Source organism: Pecten maximus, chromosome 5 (assembly GCF_902652985.1).
Source record: "Pecten maximus chromosome 5, xPecMax1.1, whole genome shotgun sequence".
Classification (NCBI taxonomy): Eukaryota; Metazoa; Mollusca; class Bivalvia; order Pectinida; family Pectinidae; genus Pecten; species Pecten maximus.
The window spans coordinates 8,083,392-8,103,147 of NC_047019.1; the positions used below are offsets into that span (position 1 = coordinate 8,083,392).

Genomic DNA, 19,756 nt, shown 5'->3' on the forward strand with positions numbered 1-19,756 from the left:
ATATATAGGAGGTTCTCTCGGGGACGGATGTCACCAACAGATACAATACGGAATTATCAATTGATAATTAACTTATAATAATTATCTATTCCGATGAAACCCTAAATGGTGATCACAAATTGATTGGATCACGTGATTAAATCTTGTTAATTGAATAACGTTTATTGTAACTCAGGAGTGGCAGGTTTTAGTTTCATGACGGTTTTACAAAAGACAGGGTTTTAAGAAGCTTTAACTTATGAAGATTATATACAAAGTTAGCTGTATATAGCCAAAATGTTACAATCTAAAAGTATATCTCTATAAATTTTGACGAAATGATATGACCTCCTCGAACTAGTTAAATGGGTGGTCGGTTTGCAAAGTGATAACAAACTTGCCTTTCACCAAGGCGGCCGGGACTCGATTACCCGATGGAGTGCAAAGGTATGGGGTCACCTGCCCGACCACGTGGGTGTCCGCCCAGGCACTCCGGTTTCCTCCCACAGTAAGGCCCCTCGCAAGTTTCAATCCAGGTCAACAGGTTTGATTAGTTTTGTTATAATTTGTTTCGTTATTGTTGTAAAATAAATTAAAATTAAGAAGTGCATTCACAACCATTTTTGTTCTACCGACAGCGCCAGTAGTCATCGTTCGCCTCATAAAAACATACACTAGGCCACACGTTGTTAATATGGCTATGAAACCTATCGGATACTGTAGGATATACAATGTAGATGTATGCACAGGGGAATATTGTATTTTTCCAATCAGACAAGAACATTAGCAATATTGTTGCATTTTGATTATCCAATCAGACAAAAATAATATAGATGTTTTTGTTTGTAATTATAGACGCAGACAGTGATGATGAAATTTATTTTGTGATTCATAAAATTATAGAATCCATTGACATGCATCGCAGACCTAAACACATGGCAGCGTGCTAGCTGTCATGTTTATATTTAGGAGTATATGTTTTTAAGGGAGTTAACGTCCTCGTAAAAGCCAGGGTCTAATGAGGACAGGATGGCGGGAGACACTATAGTAAGAAAACAAAGTACAAAAAGACAGAACAGGGAGGAAAAGGAAAGATTCAAAATCAAAAGTGTTGGACAGACGATCTATTTTTGTCTCTTTAATGTCCTCTAGACAGAAAACTCGGAAGCAAATCCCGGATTCTTCAGAGGGCCCACATTAGTCGCCTTCTATGATCGACATTCAGTGGATATACAGCGGGCCTTTTCTTCGGCTATCCAATGTCTCCTGAACAGAAGACAAACGTGTAGCTACCCTGTAAGTACACAAGCCCGCGCCTGCACATCATTTTCCATAACTGGTGTGTTTAAGTCAAGAATGCTAACACTTGACGTCTGTTCTGAATTTTTCCAAACCTTTTGAATTATCTAACATGATGACCAGTACATTTCAAGCTTTACGTGTATGCACAAACATTGATTTATCTAGATAAGTTTTCGTACCTGGTATTTGAATAGTCCAAATACGACAAAATGGCACCATTTGAAGTTCCAATATATTAAAAAAAATCCGATGGCCCCCTTTTTAAGTGCTAACACATCCTTGACCCTGCAGAGGGAGGGAGCGCCCTAAATCAGTCTCAATTTATGACATGCAGTGATGTACAGCAGGTAAAATCTTTCTGCGAGGGTTTATCATAGAATATAAAAAAAAAAAAACTCCTTGCCATATTGTACCCAGAAATATTCATTTTTTGATAGACCTTGCGGACAAAGTCGAGTGTGTTCAGCCTATAAAGACTAATAATACATATAAGTAAGGCAGTCTCTAAGATTGCTACACTGTACATCTGAACACAATGTATCAAATGGTTTTAGGATCCAATGATATCCCTGTTACAAAAAGTTATATTTGTGTATAGAGAATTTTGCGCTTTTGCAGGTCAAAACAAATGCTGAAAAATATCATTGTAATCTTAAAATTCTTTCGAGCGGTCGTTAGATCCGTATGGAATCGCATGGTATTGCCGATTTATAGTGCTACCTCACTAAGGCATACTGCCGAGTACACCCAGCAGGACACCCCACCCGGTCACATTATACTGACATTGGGCAAACCAGTCGTCCCACTCCCAAAATGCTGAACGCTAAGCAGGAGCAGCAACTACCATATTTAAAGACTCTTATATATCACGGCTTTGAAACAGAACCCAAAGCCTTCCTCACAGGGGCGAACGCCCAGCTGATGGTCAAAAGTGAGGCATTGTCAAGCGAGAAATTAGGAAGAAGAAAGTTGTTCAGAGAGAGGATAAGATCCCAAATTTCGTAGCCTCTTACGATCATGCAATTGAAGCAGCAGGTACAATTCTTACGCCCTACCTGCAGGACAGTCAAACAATGATGCCTTTTCAATGGAGCATCATCTATATGTTATAATGATTTGGTATATTGTCTTCCTTCGAGAGATTTCTGATAACCTTCTTCATAAAAAATCACAGACATTAAATTCCATAATTTTTAATATATCTTACATTTCCTTTGGATGAAACATTGACGATGGAATTCAATCGAAAGGAAATGTTCGTTTGATGAGCGATAACTTCTATTTATAGTCATGATATATTGCCAGGCCTCCGATACTGTTACGACTTCACGGAGTTGGAGGAGAAATTGCAGCACAAATTGTTTTGTCCACAAATCTGCTTACAACAGTTATCTCTTTCCATACTTAGAAGACATCAAGGTCGTTATGACTAAGAGGCTCTGAGTTTTCTTTGAAGCATATAATTTAAAACCATAATTCCTGACATCTTTGTGAAATTTCTGTTATCTTAATGTGCAATATAATTCAAGCATGATACATGTTTAATTTATTGCCCATACCGTTTCAATGCAGTCTGTTGATTCCGGGCTTGTTATTTTGTCGTATGTTTCAATGACATGCAATAAATCGAATGATTGCACTAGCGGAGCTACATTTAGATGAAAAAACTATTGTTGCATAATAATAATAATGATTCATGTACGGCGAAAACGTTTTCGTCTTCTATGTCAGTCACGTGATGTTGTCATCAGTTCCGAGACAAATACGGCGGGTACTTGGTCGACCGTGCATTGTACCTTACAGCAGAGGGATAGTGACATTGCTTCACCTATTGCAGACAACACTATTGGATATAACTATATCACAATGGCGCGATCTATGTCCACAATGTTAAATGGTAAAGTACAAACGCCTATGGCGTAAAACTTGGTAAATGAATGGATTCATTGACAACTGACAGTTGTTTATTTGGTATATAGAATATGTATATATATATATCCATTTAAAAGTTGTCAGTATTTGCATTGATTGTCAATATATCAATATTAATGCAGTATAATAATCGATAAACTGACCACCAATAGTCCTGCATGGGGCCTAATCTCGGTTCCTGCTAGATTTAATGATAAGCGAACTAACGGATATATCTTCCATACTGGCATCTTTCACCAAAAATATAAAAAAAAAAACCCACTTGAAATCTTAAGTATGCCTTTCAACATAAGACAATATTTTTTTCCTGAAACGTTCTGATTTAGTTTGTTAGCAAACTCTATTTTGTTGCCTGGCAATTTTATCACCCATGTTAATAAAACAATGCAAATATAGATTCATTTATATAATTATACCGAATAAAAAAGTATAACTGCTCATAACGTAATATTAAACAGTACCTCGAAAGGGGATATCTTTCATTAACTTATATCAGAAGCATCGACGAATATACAAATGTAGCAGAAAAATCGAGAATGTCGTACTTTGGCCTATATACACTTAAAGCATTAGGTAAGAGTGTTCTTCAAAACATCTCGGATATGTTAGCGAATCTCAATACATAGGGAATTATCCTATTTATATCCCGAGAATCAACATATCATGTGAGGAGGAACAAGACCGAAAGCTTATACATCATTGCATTAACTTGAGAACGGCCTTTTCTAAAACGACACTTGACCTTCGATCAGTTTATATGTGAATCAATAGTAATGAATGGTATGTATTTTGTTTAAATGTCTTCCCAAACGTAGGCCTGCCATTGATACGATAAGACTAAAAGCAATAGATTGTGTTACTGATGAAGCTCCGGATAAAGCCTGTTGTTTATAGCCAACAGATTATTGGATGTGCTCTCAGGTTTCTTGATCAATTTCTAGTTTTCCTTTCTCGTCATTAAGTAAGAAACCTTAATTCCTACCACCGAAACAAAGACAATGCTTTCACATCAGTACATGAAACTAGCGGTGCCAAAATGAAGCGTTGTTTTTTTTTTCATACAGAACAAAAACACTTAATATTGCTAAATCAATATAAGCCCCTACCGGTCTCTATTAAATATAGTAACAGTGACCTTGACCCCAACACCTGATATTCGACCTTGACCGAGGTAGTATGATCCTTTGTACTTGCATAAATATTGATCAAAATCCCTCAATGATTGAAGCCGCTAGAGAGCTGACAAGCTTTGGCGCTTCGTACGTACATACAAGACGGACGGAGAAGACATAAATAGGCATAGTTCCCCGGTTTCGCCGGAAGGGGACTAAGAAAAGCAGATAAAGAAGAGCAGACAAGGAAAATAATCCTACCTCAGTCTTCTCCAAGACCGGAAAGTATGGGACGTTGACGAAACCCCCCGATTCAACAGTGGGACTATCAAGTTAACTTTGTTAAAAGATAATAAATTCGCCAAAACGTACATCTTTGAAACAGTTTTGTTTTAACTGAAGTCATAAAATGTCCATCGTATTTTCTAACTTCACCACAGCTACGTATGAAGTGACATGAAACTGGCCAATCAATGTGAAGTTGAACCCAGGGCGGTATATGTACTGTGTAGTCGGGCTATCAGATATCAAGGGAAAGTTCACTGAACGGATTTTTTTATCTCTTTTATATCCTTAGTAATAGAAGATGATATAAGGTAACCCATTCTGGAATAACTATTAGTCAACTAATACTATTACACAAGTACATCGGCCATAGGCCAATTTCATTTAGATCCTGCAGGGAATACGTAATCCATGTTTTATGACAAGTATGTGATTTGGGACGCACATCGTAATATGTTTAACATGATGGATATGCCTTCTGTGACATAGTTTTAATACAGTTGATGTGGTTTAGTGTCCCTCTTCCTCCTGCTGGTATTATTTACTTTCTGACTTTACTATAACACGTATACTGTAAACGTACATATTTTAGCGGTAGTTTTATTTTAGCGTTTTTCGCGCTGGAAGCCTTGCGCTAAATTATGATTGCGCTAATTACTTTTTGTACGTTCTATTTCTATAGAAAGTTCTGTGGATGCGCTAATTCATCATTGCGCTAACTGGCTAAAATCTGCAAATGCGCTAAAATTTGATTGCGCTAAAATAAGTACGTTTACAGTATGTCCTACGAGAAGACAAGAATAATTTACCTATTGCAATATCTTTACACAGAAACAATAGCTATCAGTTAAAATAGATAGGATATGCGATTGGTAGGGGGAAAAAAAAAAAAAAAAAAACAACAACAACACACAATCAGGGTTTCAAAAATCAGGCGACCATATTATACCAGTTACTTGACATATTTTCGATAAGACGTAAAATGGATAAGTCAAACAAAATAATTAATCACATGTTCGTCGAAAGATATCTACCTGCATAAACTTGCATTGACTTAACATTGACGTTTGGACGCGATAATCATATGCATAACACCACTGTTCCATGATTCATATATTCGTATGTCGACAAAACAAAAATGGAATCAGCATTGCCTTTGCTGGAAAATTGCAAATTTCGGTAGTCGCTGACTTGCAGGTAGGGCGTAAGAATAGAATCTGCCGTCCCCTTTGCATGATCGTAAGAGGGGACTTAATTTGGGATATTTTCTCTTACTTTTTAAGCAACTTTCGTCTTCCAAATGTCTCCCTTGGCATTGCTTGCTGATTGGCCATCAGTTGAGCGTTCGCCCTTGTACGGAAGGTTTTGGGTTCCGTGCCCTGGCCGAGACATGCTACCCTCATTTAACGATCAGCACTTTGTAAAAGGATGACTGGTTCACCCATTGTCAGTTTAATGGGACCGGTGAAGTGTCCTGCTGGACATCGTTGGCAGTATATTTCAGTGTGATAGTCGACAACAGTTTTGCGCTATAAAAGCAGGCAAATACGAATATACCGCAGTCTGCAAAACACACACATTGACTAAACGTCTTCACCTCGTACAAAAGGTAAGCCGTCCTTAAATTACTATAGTTGTTGACAGGACAATAAACAATTCAAATCAAAACATGATATCAATGAAACTTTCCATATGGTCTTGAGCATGTGGGAAATTGTTTTATTGCATTTAAGAATTTTTTTTTTTTTTTTTTACATGTTGAAAAATGAAATATACCCCGGTCCAAAAGGCCCTTTAACCTATAGGTTTATACCATTATATTTGCACAGTTTGGTTTGTTTGGTTTGTTTTTGTTTAACGTCCTATTAACAGCCAGGGTCATTTAAGGACGTGCCAGGTTTTGGAGGTGGAGGAAAGCCGGAGTACACGGAGAAAAACCACCGGCCTACGGTCAGTACCTGGCAACTGCCCCACGTAGGTTTCGAACTCGCACAGTGCTTCTATTATGGTTCCTCAAAGATGGGTTGAAAGTTTTTCGAGATTTACAATAATTCGAATGTTGGAAATTGTTCTCCGGGATAATACTTGATTGTTGCTTAGTTAATAAGCAATTAACAAATCAGGAATCAATCATTCGTATCCTGTATTAAGATTTCGTTTAATTCTAATCTTGGTAAAATATGAATGTACGATCCATTCGAAATAATAATCAAAAGCAGCATTAGTCGTCTTTATCGGTTCCTTATTTTGTTCTTCAATCCAATTCCAAATTTTTATGATTGAGATATTTAAATTTGAAAGATGTGATTTTCAGGAAATGGTAATGCGCATGGCTATATTAATTAAAACAACCTAGACAAAAAAGAACGATATTTCCACAAGGTAAATAATCCAATCATTTGTCAATGTAAAATTTAATTGAATATAGGGGATGGTTGCTACATTTAGAAGATCAGATTTATGCTGACTATAGCAACATTTCATTTTTGTATTATTATGAAATTTGATTTTCCCAGCTATCTGTGTGAAGGTTACCTAGCACAATAGGATTAAGATTAAGTGGAGACGGCAATAACATGTCTTAAAGGAAACACTATATGATTTTATGGGATTTGTTTATATTGCCTTCCATCGACAATTAAGACTTATTTAGGACTGAATAACATTAGAACAAAAGACGTTCATAAAAAGAAATACGTTAAATCCAATCTAAAAAAAGGTTAAAAGGTAAAATTTTAAAATTCACTGGTAGCAAACAAACTCGGTGTAAAACATTTTATAAAATCAAACATCGTTGTAACGAACTAGAACTGGAAGGTTCTGCTTTACTCGAAAGCTAAAATTCAATTCCGAGAAAAAGTTGTTTAAAATGTACAAGGTTACCTAGAATATTTTGAATATCTCGAAGATAATTGATGACCCAACTGATTTAACAGATAACGCGGTTCGACTGTATTATAATAAAGGCCTGAATTGTAGATAAGCAAACAACAACGATACAGAGATTGCATCAACCGCAAACAAAATTGACAGTGTTATATGATGGTAATGGTATTTCCTTATATATCTATATCCTATGTTTGTGGGTGCAAATTAGAGGAAAGACCATAAAAGTACAGACTTGCATATATCATTATGCGATGAATAGCACCATCAAGATCATTTAATGATGTAGTTAAGACATACATTATATTGTTGCACATTGCTAACAAGATAACTAACTGCAAAAACTCTTTGATGCATAAAACTTGTCCAGGAAGAAAGATAGTTCTTACCCAGTAATTGCCATGTCTCTTCATTGATCTATAAACTTTATTAAAATTCTTTAGCTGCCTTTATATGCTCGTTAACCAGATTCACTAGTTACCGAAAGTTCATATCAAAACAGGTATCGATTTGTAACATCAGCCTTTAGGATAGTTTGTTTACCGAGTGTACGGTCGACAGGTTCTTCTGAAACGCCGTTCACTTCCTGTTTTGTTTCCTACTGCAGATATAATAGTCGTGTAATATTTTTTTAATGACAAGATGAGTTTTCTAGTGTACAATTTCTCATTAACCGAGATACATCTATTGGCATCTAGAGAATTGCAAAAATGGATATTTATTAAATTTACTGAAAAATTAAATCATACCAATAATGTATGAATGCTATTTCGAGATTTGGTTATTAGAGATAGAAACCAATATTTAATTATAGCATATTTCAGAAATGAAACTTAATGATCATTATGCTATTTTTTTCTCTTAAACATAATCGTTTAATATTATGTCTTCAGGTCCTTCTAGTCTTTTGAATGGTAAACTAGGGGACTCAATAGGAGTCTTCGTCCAAGGAGGGTTGGTCGTAGCGGCGTAACGATCCATCAACATATGACGATCATTAAAGCATGTTTTTTATTGTAAAGGGGCTATCAAGCAATGTCATTGTACTGGAATGTCATGACGTACGCACAGTAGGACATGACATCCTTCCTTTTACATCATTCTGATTAGCTAATTGACAGCATATGGCTGGATGTCATGTTTCGGTGTCGAAGTTGTAACGTTTCACTGCAGTGTGTACTGGCATTTCAAAAGTGCCTAGCACCTTCATCTCAACTATCAATGTAGCATTGGTAGTAGAGCATACTGCATTAAAACATATGATGAATTTCTGCACTTTTCGTTTAAAAAGTCACCAATTTCTGGGAAAGTCAACGTTAAGGTTTTGCGTTAAGCTCTTGCATATTAGTCTGTTTCTAACAAAACATAAGCTAGAGTAAAACAAAATCTTTGGTTATAGGTTTATCGTGTGATGTTAGGATGAATACATTACACTCTCTTTACCAGTATTTGTAACATGTTTATATTTTGTCAGAAAACACCTCAAATATCCGAACTCATAAGAAATTCATAGTTAAAGTTTTGAGATAACGTCTGTATCTGACCAATTATAAGAGCGAGAACAATCAAATATCTGTCATAAATGTATCATAGGTAGTAAATAATGTTTATGTTATTGACAAAGCGGGACTGGTGACACATATGATTGCACGTATTCTTTTGTTAAAATCGCGTTGTTTATTTTGTGTCGTTAATGTTTAATGCGAAACAACCAAATTTCACAAGCGTTTCAATTATCGGAATCCCAACACTACTCATTCACAATGCTTCGTATTCTAGGCATATCTTATGCATCCGAGATCAAACGAAAAAAGTCAAAGTATTTTACATTGTTAATTGCAACACTTAAAACACAATTATTTGATCTTATTTTAAATACAACAATACAGCCATGCAGCACTATTGAGTAATTTTGCAATACTGTGCTAAATATGCATCTGTATTCAACAAGCATGTTGCAATCATTGTTAAGTGTGCGCTGAAATTAATGTAATTAATGGATGTTGCAAAAAGAATGCAAACAAACAAAAACTGCTGTCCCAGAGTATGGCTTTGGGATCGATCTCTTCGTTTGATGCTAAGCATTGAAGTGCGTGTGTCTGCGTGGGAGGGAATAAGGGAAGAGTATAAAGAATCGAAAGTGATGCCATAAAATGCCTGATATTTCTGTAGAGTAGCACCCTTAGGATATGAATAATTCAATACAGTTTGTACTTAACGTTTCTTTGAAATACAAAACAAAAACAAAATGAAAAACATGAAATTGATTGAATTATAGGACTTTTGCACTTTCTCGTCTTTTTTTTTTGTCATTTTATTTGGTTTAATTTCGAGTTTTTCCTTTGCCTCCGTTGTACAAACACTTAAGATCGTTAGGTTTACTGACGAGTCCTAAAAGTACTAAACTGTATGGTGCAATTGATCCAATTTGGCGCTACTGTTTGAAGTTCCATTTTATATTGAAATACACGAATATCGCTTGTGTCTTTACGTAAGACACCGCCATTATTTTGTCTAATTAGGTTGCTCCGATGATCAATCGCGACAGCCATAGCCAAACGCCATGACCAAGCTTCCCGTTGTAAAGAAGGAAGAAGGGCATATGTATTTTACCTGTCGTCCCCAATTGCGTGATTCTTAAGACATGATCATCTTATCACTTTTTGCCATTTTTTTGTTTTTTATGTTTTCCTTGGCATTGTATCAAGTTTTGTCTTAAGTTGAGCACTCTAGGGGAAGGCTATAGCTTCTCAGTTTTGGTCGAGACAAAAGTCTGCAAAATCAGTATCGAAACACGCTCAGCACTAGATGTAAATTGAATATGAAGCATATCTGGCCCGTGGTTATGTCAATATAATGGACCTTGGGAGATGAGGTGCCTGCGACATGAATTATTGTTTGAAAAATGATGTCTCGGATTTTTACATAGATATTGACAAATGCATAAATGAAAATGAGGTATGAAAATTGCTGCGAGAAAATGTGGGACTATCTAATGAAGAGTAGTATTGGATGAAAATGCATTTATTTTTCAATTATCGTGAAACACATTACAAAAGGTCGCATGACTTCAAACGAATTGCTGTTTTGATAGATGATGATAATGACAATTCCAAGTGCATATGTTAGGCAGTAACTCTCAATTTACATTATCATTGATATGAATATTAAATGGCTCGAGGTAAATATCATAGTCTATAGAGATCATGCTGCACAATGAATGAAACGTCCTAAACGATCAAGAAATGATATTTTTTCCCTTTTAATCTTTGAGTATTTCTTGACAATGACATTCAAAAATATCAATTTCCCTCGAGCCATATTAAATGAAATCGAAACAAAATTGATAAATGCATTGAACCCTCATCCTCAGTAAACGTTAACTTTATTTATTGTAAAAAATTGCGAAACAAGTTCTATCAACTTATATTAATCACTCTTGTTGGCCCGGACGAAAGCGCACGATTGGTGTTACTGTTGGAGGAAACCGGAGTACCCGGGGAAAACCAAGGTGGTCAAACAAGTAACCCGATACGTTTACACGCCAGGTCGAGGAGCCGAACCCCGGCCGCCAAAGCGAAAGGCAATGTGCTGCTTCTGTGCCATACCTCAGTAACACATTCAGAAGATTTAAGAAACAAAATCGAAGATTTTCGGGCGCAACCGTTTTGATATTACCAAAAAAACCACAAACAAATTGGAACAGGTTTCATAAGAAGTTACTTTCTGTATCGATAAATACATATAATTTGGGAATGTTTTACAATTTCAGTAATGTTTGAAATGCTATATTTCTCGTTAAAGTATCATTTACATTTAAAATTGAAACAGTTTGCATTTTGACAGGGATAACATCATTGAGTTTTCCGATAAAAACCAAATCTTAAAAATAAGTTTACGACCAAACACGAAACGGCAATTTCAGATAACAATGACACGTTGTCAATATATCAGTGAAATATGCTCAGAAACAAGCAACTGAGATTCAATGATATCCATAAAATGAGCGGAAGGTGAAAAGTACTACCATTATGGGAGTGTACTTGGTCTGATTGTACATGCTATCTCTAGCACAGCCAAAACGGTACACACAATTAGGATGGGACCACTTTATGGATTTTACGTTTAATAGACAGATGATTGAACGCTGGAGACATACATACATACATGTACAATCCAAGCTTAAAATGAGGGACTTACCTAGATTAATCGATTACTGTTGTTCTCTCCTTTCTCCAACTAAACCTTTTCCGCTATGTTTCCTCAGAAACTACAATGTGTGCTAATGAAACTTGGGCATTTGATACAACCCCTAGATATGCACAATACAGCCATGTTTGCTCTATTTCGCACATCAAAATGAAACTTTGTTTAAATCATTGGTAAATGTTGATATTGGTTACAAGATGTCCACCATATAGCGACTTCTGATTGGTCTTAATTTAGTTATTGTCCTATTTTGGGTTAGTTTGGAGATAGGAAACTAATACCCTATGTTTACATCTGATGTCTGATAATCAAAACTTCTTAATGAGTAATTATATTCTACTCCAAGCTATAACTATAATGCGTAAATAGGGACCTACGTAATGGACCCTATTATAATGAGCACTTGTACATGTATACCAGTTATAATGATGTCAAATGAAAATAAGAAATGTTTTGGATTTTTGTTGGAACTTAATTGCTGCGCTACCGGTTGGACGTACGAATTTTACATGCTACATTGTCTGTTCATTTCTTTATTAAGAACTTTCTTCTTTCTGTTAGGTCCCTTGATACTTCCTCACTTTTGTTCTTTAAATGAGGGGGGGGGGGGGGGGGGGAGTTGGCCGAGTGATTAAGGTGTCCCGACACTTAATCACTACCCCTTCAACCTTGCGTTGCGAGTTCGAAACCTACGTGGGGCAGTTGCCAGGTACTGACCGTAGGCTGGTGGTTTTTCTCCGGGTACTCCGGCTTTCCTTCACCTCCACAACCTTGCACGTCCTAAAATGACCATAGCTGGTAATAGGACGTTAATAAAAAGAAAAACCAACTTTAACGGAGCGTTCGCCCCTGTGAGGACGGATTTGGGTTTCGACCACTTACCGAGACATAACAGAGTCTATACAAATGGTAGTTGCTACTCCTGTTAATTGCTGTTTGGTGTCCCGGATAGTATGCTCAAGTGATGTACCACTATCAATTGGCTACGATAGAAAAGCCATCACTCTGTGCCCATTTACTCAGTTATATAATAATTTCGGAGAGGCAGAATATTAAAAAAAAACAACAAGTTTTTAATTGTCTGCTGGTCAGATTTATAAAATTTAAGTAGCCTCTGGTTTTGATGATAAATGTAAATCCATACTTGTCTTAGTGCACAATGGTCAGATTGATCCAATAGCAATTAATTTTTTTTTCAGTCTCACTTTCCCTGATGAAATATATAAAGTGGTGTACACACTTATGAAATTATTGGTTTGCTGTGTTGTGCCAGCGTGGGCCCTGTGATGACCGTATACTAATTACATCTCGGCAAAACAATTCACTACTGCTATACACAATTGTCAGAAACGTGACAGTCGATATGAGTTGAAATCTGTCAATCTGGGCCACTCAAATGTTCAGCCACGTTTACATGTTGGCAATACCAAACTACACAAGAACTTATCATGGCCTGTGATGAACTACCATTTCCTAATAATAACGCCATGTTAAGATTGTCATAGCAACGTGCTTGATGTGAAGACCCGTTGAGTATTTCATTACTTTGTAGGTCCCGTTAGAGTTTAGGAATGGGACCTGGCATAGCCTGTGCGTGAACGTTGAAGTCGATTAACTGAGGATCTTTATTTATTCTTCCTATTGCGCTTTCTTCATAATGCTTTCTTGACACGTACTGACTTGGTTTTTAAGTTGAAGGTCAATGCCATGTTAGGAAGTCGATGAGAACGAGCACAAAAGCGTGACAATTTGTACGAATTGACGAACTATATATATAATATGGCATTATCGGTAGGCAACGTCTTGAAAACTAACATCTCCAAAGCATGCCAAATTAGAACCGAACAACTCTGGCGTATGAAGCCAAGCGCTTATAAACGCGTCATATTTTCTACTGTACGATATTGATCTGAATAAATAAAAAACAATTTGCAAATCAACCTAACATAGTTACTAAAGAAAAATCTGACAAGAGACAGTTCATCTGTCACATGGAATGAATTCGCTGGAAATATGATGTATGTAATAACCCAAGTTTTTTTCAAACATGTAATTACCTACATTTTGATCTTCATATCACAAAGATGGAGTTTATCTTTAAAAGTCGATCTCTATTATCTGATTGCAGTTTATTTTTACTTAGATGTAGTGTTTTAGAATTTAAATTGTAATATTTATAACCTATATTTGCCAAAATACTGTCCATCTGTCGCTTTGGCCTTGAACTAAATCACGGGAATTAAGATGTATGATCTCCAAATGACAAAGTGGAGTGTTTGTTTCTTAAAAGCAGGACCTGTATTAACTGAATGAATGCTGTTTTAAGTAAGGTGTATTTTGAATCAAATCGGTATTATGTATCGTTACGACAGTAAAATGTTCAGATTGATAAAATGTGGTCGACTTTGTGGCACTGAATAGCCCCAACATTACTTTGTTGTCTGATCACAGTCATATGTCTGCAAAATGTAAGTTTAATGTACCACGATCTTACAAACAAAATATGCAAAAAGCACTAGACAATACTCACAAAATAAATACATCAAACATCTAAAATATATTAATTGGTTTTAGGTGTGAATCAAATGAAAGTAGATAATGAAATGATATTAAAATTCTCAATGAATTTAACATCAAATGAATACCTATTGTTTATTTTGAACTCTGATCATGAAAAAAGAAAAGTTGATCAAAAATCATCACATAAACTTGGCAAATATGTCCAACTATACAGGACGATAAAAAGAAGGCTATATAAGCCAACATCCAATACAAATATAACGGTATAAACAAAATAGCAATATTTATAAATGTACATGAGGACATATTGTTGTCTGTTCTATAATCAGTTTGCAATTTCAACTAATTGCGTGTGGTTTACCAGAGATGGGATCTATATTTAAATATCATTCAGGGTTAATCCAAGGTTAACGTTGTGTCATCAAAATCGAATAACATCAATACCCCCTGTAGAAATGTTATTTACAGATAGCATCGGTAGTCATTGATATTCATGTCGTTAATGACGCTGTATGTTCGGGGTGCATTTGATCTCCGTGTAAACAGAATTACTAAATGATTTCTCCAGTTGATATAATTGAGCGTGTCGCGTGTTCTTACTTAAAATGCAAGGTCATTGACAGGAGATGTATATAGGGTAATGATTTTTACGCACACGAACTTTTGCAGCTTTATTTGCAAGTATACCCCAACCTCGCCTCAAGCTTAACCCACTAGATTCCAGCAATGTAATCTGAGCCTCTTTAGTAATCACGGAAACACAAACTTGGCAGTTTTTGTTTGTTTTTCATATTTCATATACATAAAAATATATATTGGATATTGGATATGTAGAAAGTCATTGGTTGTTGAAATGTGTCACCACACAGGAAGCCATGACCTGAATACAGGACACTTCGCCCAGTCACATCGTACTGATAAGACTATATAAAAATTATTTGTTCATTATGAAGTGCAACAGAGTACAAATATACCATTGATAACGGTATATGATCAAACGTGATTTAGTCAATATTCTCTCTTCAATGTACTCTCTAATGACTTGTCATAAAAGTCATCAAATCAATGTTCACCACTCATTAACATTTGATTTGTTCATATTGTGACGTCCTCAGATGATGTCTTTACATCTAGGACAGGTACCTGGGGAAACAATGCCGACATGAAAGTATTGGTAGGATAAAAAAAGGTAATGTGTATAAATGCTTGCGTGTGGGCAGCAACAACAGATTTTTAACGTAAACATCATATTTTTTTTGCAAAATATACAAAAGATTAACATATTAATTGAACAATTGGTAGAGCATAATATGAAAATGAAACTACATCTAACGCTTGTTCCATTGATGAAGCTAGCACTAGGGCGGGGGGGGGGGGGGGGGGGGGGGGGGGGGGGGGGGTAACAGTTGTTTCTTTAATGACGCTAGTGGTCGAAAGCAATTATTTTTTCAATGAAGCTAGTGGCTTAAAAATGTTATGTCAGGGAGGATGCGCATCGTATCTGATACTTAGTACCCTGAATCAGGATTCGGCAATGCTCTTTTGTAGAACGTGACTTATTGTGAAGTACGTATTCATATCAAAGATGGCGTTGCTTATGTTGAGCAAATGTTGGTGCTATCTTGGACGTTAGACGCGTCCTTTTACATGTATTGTACGTCTTGGAGACATCCGCGCTATCAATATACTTCATCACTCTACCACTGTACGGACGTAATGCAGTCATATGTCATTATAGTTTGATTAATGGACACATCACACGGACTGCTGAGACGCTGTTCCCTTTACTTAATTCCCACACCACTATATCACTATCCACATATAGGTAATAACCGTTATGGCTGAATACGTGTGCGGTCGTCCGTGTTGATGCTATATTCATATCGGCTAATGAAAAATGGAATCATTGTGCTAATTAGACTCCTGTGTTCATTGTTTCGCCATAAGTTGATGCTACATTGTGCACTGGATATATCGATATTGCACAGATTTCAATAACCCCAATTAATAATGTTGATAGAAAAAAAACAATGGTATTGTAAAAAAGAGTATAGTGGTATGATATTTCAGGCAGATGACACTATAAAACTGTCCCGAAGTGGCCCCCTCACTCACGTTACCATCTTTATATGACCATTGCTACCGACATTGGTTAAACAGCCTTTCCCCGTGAGTTTTCCTTTCTTGTCTTTTCTCATGGTCTTCTATTTTGTCGCAAATACCCACGGGAGGATACAATCTAAGTTTGATTTTCCAAGACAGAATTCTTCCTTCCACCAGAGAAGGGTGTACCACAGTGAAACAACTAACGTCAAAGACGTTTTTTTCCCAGTTTGGGTCCTACCATACTTCTCAATTGCAAAACTTCCAAAGTAGATATATCGGACCGACCTTCATTTCCCTTGTACATCTGTAGTTGCGGCCTTAATCGGCTGTCATGGCAACGGTAATGGTATTACGTATTCACAGTTTCGGTTTAAGTGTAGACCAAAAACATTTCACAAGTGATTCATTTTTGCGGTGATCGCGTATGAAAACAATTTCGAAAATAATTTGTCATGAACTTGTTTGTTCCAGAAAAACGTCATATAGGGCGCTATCATTTTAAGGTTTGGACAAGATTGTTTTTAATACGCCTACATCTTTGCACTTATTTTGTACCATTCCATACAACCAAAGTCAACAAAAGCCTCAATTCCCTTCCAGTGCTTCAGTCACGCAGTCAACACTATATATCAATCGACAGTCGGCTTTCAAGTCAGGCGAGGACAACAGGTGTCTGGCAATTTTTTAACGTCATAACTAATTATTGAAGGAAGACATTTCTTGAAATTCTTGTTATTTTTTCGAAAACATCTCGACACGAAGAAGTATACGCAAGAAACCTCGTGAAAATGCATTGCCGCACAAATTGAATGGCTTACAATAAGCTTCTAAGAGGTTTGTCTCTATATGATGAATTATTGAAAACATATGTTTAAATATTTCGTACATGAGTTTTAATATTGCCGTATGCACATACATAGATACATAAATAAATAGATAGATAAATAAATAGATAGATAAACACAGATATACCACTTTATGCCAATCAATTAAAATCAAACATGCATGACTTGAGTAATGACTTCCTTAGAATGAATAATGCTATTTATTCCTTACATGATCTTCTTGGGTTTTTTTTTTCATTGACATAGTACGTCAAAATATGAGCGTACTGGGGATAACTGTATCTTTAAGCCCAATTAAAATAATAAGTTAAGTCATGTTTGTATACTCCTAGTATCAATGGTTGGATGATTTTGTTTTTCATTTTTCTGGAGGAGAGTAAATGTTGACATTCGAAACAGTACATGCTGATACAGACAACCATTTATCACTTATGGACCTAGGGCATGCAATTACACACATACAATAAAAGAATACAGTTGAAAACAATTGCGTGATGATGTTGAATCGGGGAATGATCATGCAGGCGCGGGGAATGATCATGCAGGCGCCTTTCTTAAACAGCCATTATGTGTTATTATGGACATCATCCGTCTATTCAATACATCAACCACACCTGATTTTGGTTTAGCAGTTCTTGTTTGGTAGTTTTTAATGATGACTTACATACAGACACTCGACTTGTCTATTTAGCGGAGGTAGCGTTATTATTTTCAAGAGGATATTTCAAACAGCTTAATATTACGTGTCAAAGGGAAATATGAGGGGAGATGTAGTTTAATATCATTAGCTACATGTCATATCGTATTTAACACCAATACTTATTTGAGACGTTAAAGTACTAAACTTATTAAAGGCGTTTTTGCTTCTTTAATAATTTTCACATACCACTAGAGAACGATGACGTCAGAGAAAACTATCAAATTGAATTACCAAATTTTTATTATATATATATATAATATACTAAAGGAAAACGGTATTTAACGGAACTCATCATAGATACGAACCAGTCGATACTTAACACAGATATGCTATTTTGCTCTTTTGGAAACAATGATTACAATAAAGTCATATGATCTGCAATATTCACGTGAAAATGCATGTTCAGTTTTCTTGGAAATGACTAACTAGTTGAATGAGTGAATTTTGAAAATGTCTTACATTGTTTTGACTTCCCTGTCATTTTCGTATCTAACGAGATATTGATGACTGTTTTCCGCCAATTTATTATGACTGCACCGATGGTAACTATCTACTGATTTCCAGCATACAAGGAAAGCAGGCGATGTTTGTGCTAGAAAATATCACATATCCTATGCTTTTAACAGAAATAGACACTGATTAAGAAAAAACTAAATGTTAGCATACTTACCAAGCACTAGTGTAAGAGTATCGGATACAGCCAAGCTAAATAAGTAGTAGTTGGTCACAGTGTGCATGTAGGTATTTCTCGCGATAACGAGACACGTGCTCACATTTCCGATGACACCAGTGATGAAGATGATGCAGTAGACGATAGTAAGAGTGACAACGGAAGGTAGCCCCTTCCTCTTATCCCCTAGTAACTGCAATAACAGATCTGTTTCCGCCAGCGTACTCAGGGTAGTACCATTAACATCCATTGTCACCACCGGAATCGAAAATAATACAAATTGATGGAGTCTCTAGGCGTATGTTTGTTCAATAATATGTACAAGTTCTACTAATCATATTTAATCATAGTTTGATTCCACACACGTAGTAAGAATCAAACTGTTTTTACTATTTCCGCACATTTCTCCGAAATAAAAAGGAAAATATCACTCTCTTGTGTACATTATCCTATGAAAAGAAGATCATAAATTTAAAAATTCACATTCTCTCTTCAAATTATCTTACATGGAATGGAATCAATTTTTACTTCAGACCTTACTACATATAGCATGAATGGTTGCATGCGAATATGAAATAACAACCAGCTGCTGTTGATGTTTTGATCTCGCAGAAAGTTTAAAATATTTTCCAATCTTTCATGTATGAATAATCATCCAGATTCTTGACTCGGCTTTTGCAGTGGTAATCACTGCTAAACACGACACCTCACAGCTAGCAAACATCGCTGCATTGATGGGTCAATTTGGAGTGACAGCGGTTTCACTTAATATACCCTGTCCCTTCCTCGCACGTTTCAGAGCATACTTATACCGACTGTTCTCTGAATAAATTTTGCTTACGGCTTTACATATGTATCTTTATCCAAATAATCTCAAAATAATAACAATCCCTGCTCCGAGTCAAATAGAAATGATGTTATCATGGTGCTTCCTTTATCGTACTCAAACAAGTTCGATGACAATTAACGGCATAATTTCAAGCGCCAATGGACATCGATTCCCCCGATTCTAAGTTTAAAGTACATTCCGTTGGACCATGATCTAGTGACTTCATATAGCGGTGATGACTGCTGGTCTAAGAATGACACGCTTATCACCTATTAGGCAACGCTAGTGAGGAAAAGTTGTCAATGTCTAGAGAGATCAATTAAAGCCAATGTCCCGAAACGCACAGCATTACGTTCCCGTGGTGACCATTTGGCTGTAATC

The 19,756-nt window shown here is 36.2% G+C and overlaps 1 protein-coding gene across 1 annotated transcript in view; it reads right to left on the reverse strand.

Annotated features, from left to right (window-relative positions):
* LOC117327039 (pyrokinin-1 receptor-like) overlaps positions 1 to 19,038 on the reverse strand; it is a 40,713-nt gene extending 21,675 nt beyond the window's left edge. Inside the window, exon 1 of the mRNA XM_033883862.1 lies at positions 18,547 to 19,038. Within this exon, the coding sequence (XP_033739753.1) occupies positions 18,547 to 18,796 (250 nt within the window). The 5' untranslated portion in view covers positions 18,797 to 19,038. The remainder of the gene's footprint in view (positions 1 to 18,546) is intronic.
* Positions 19,039 to 19,756: the final 718 nt, after the last annotated feature.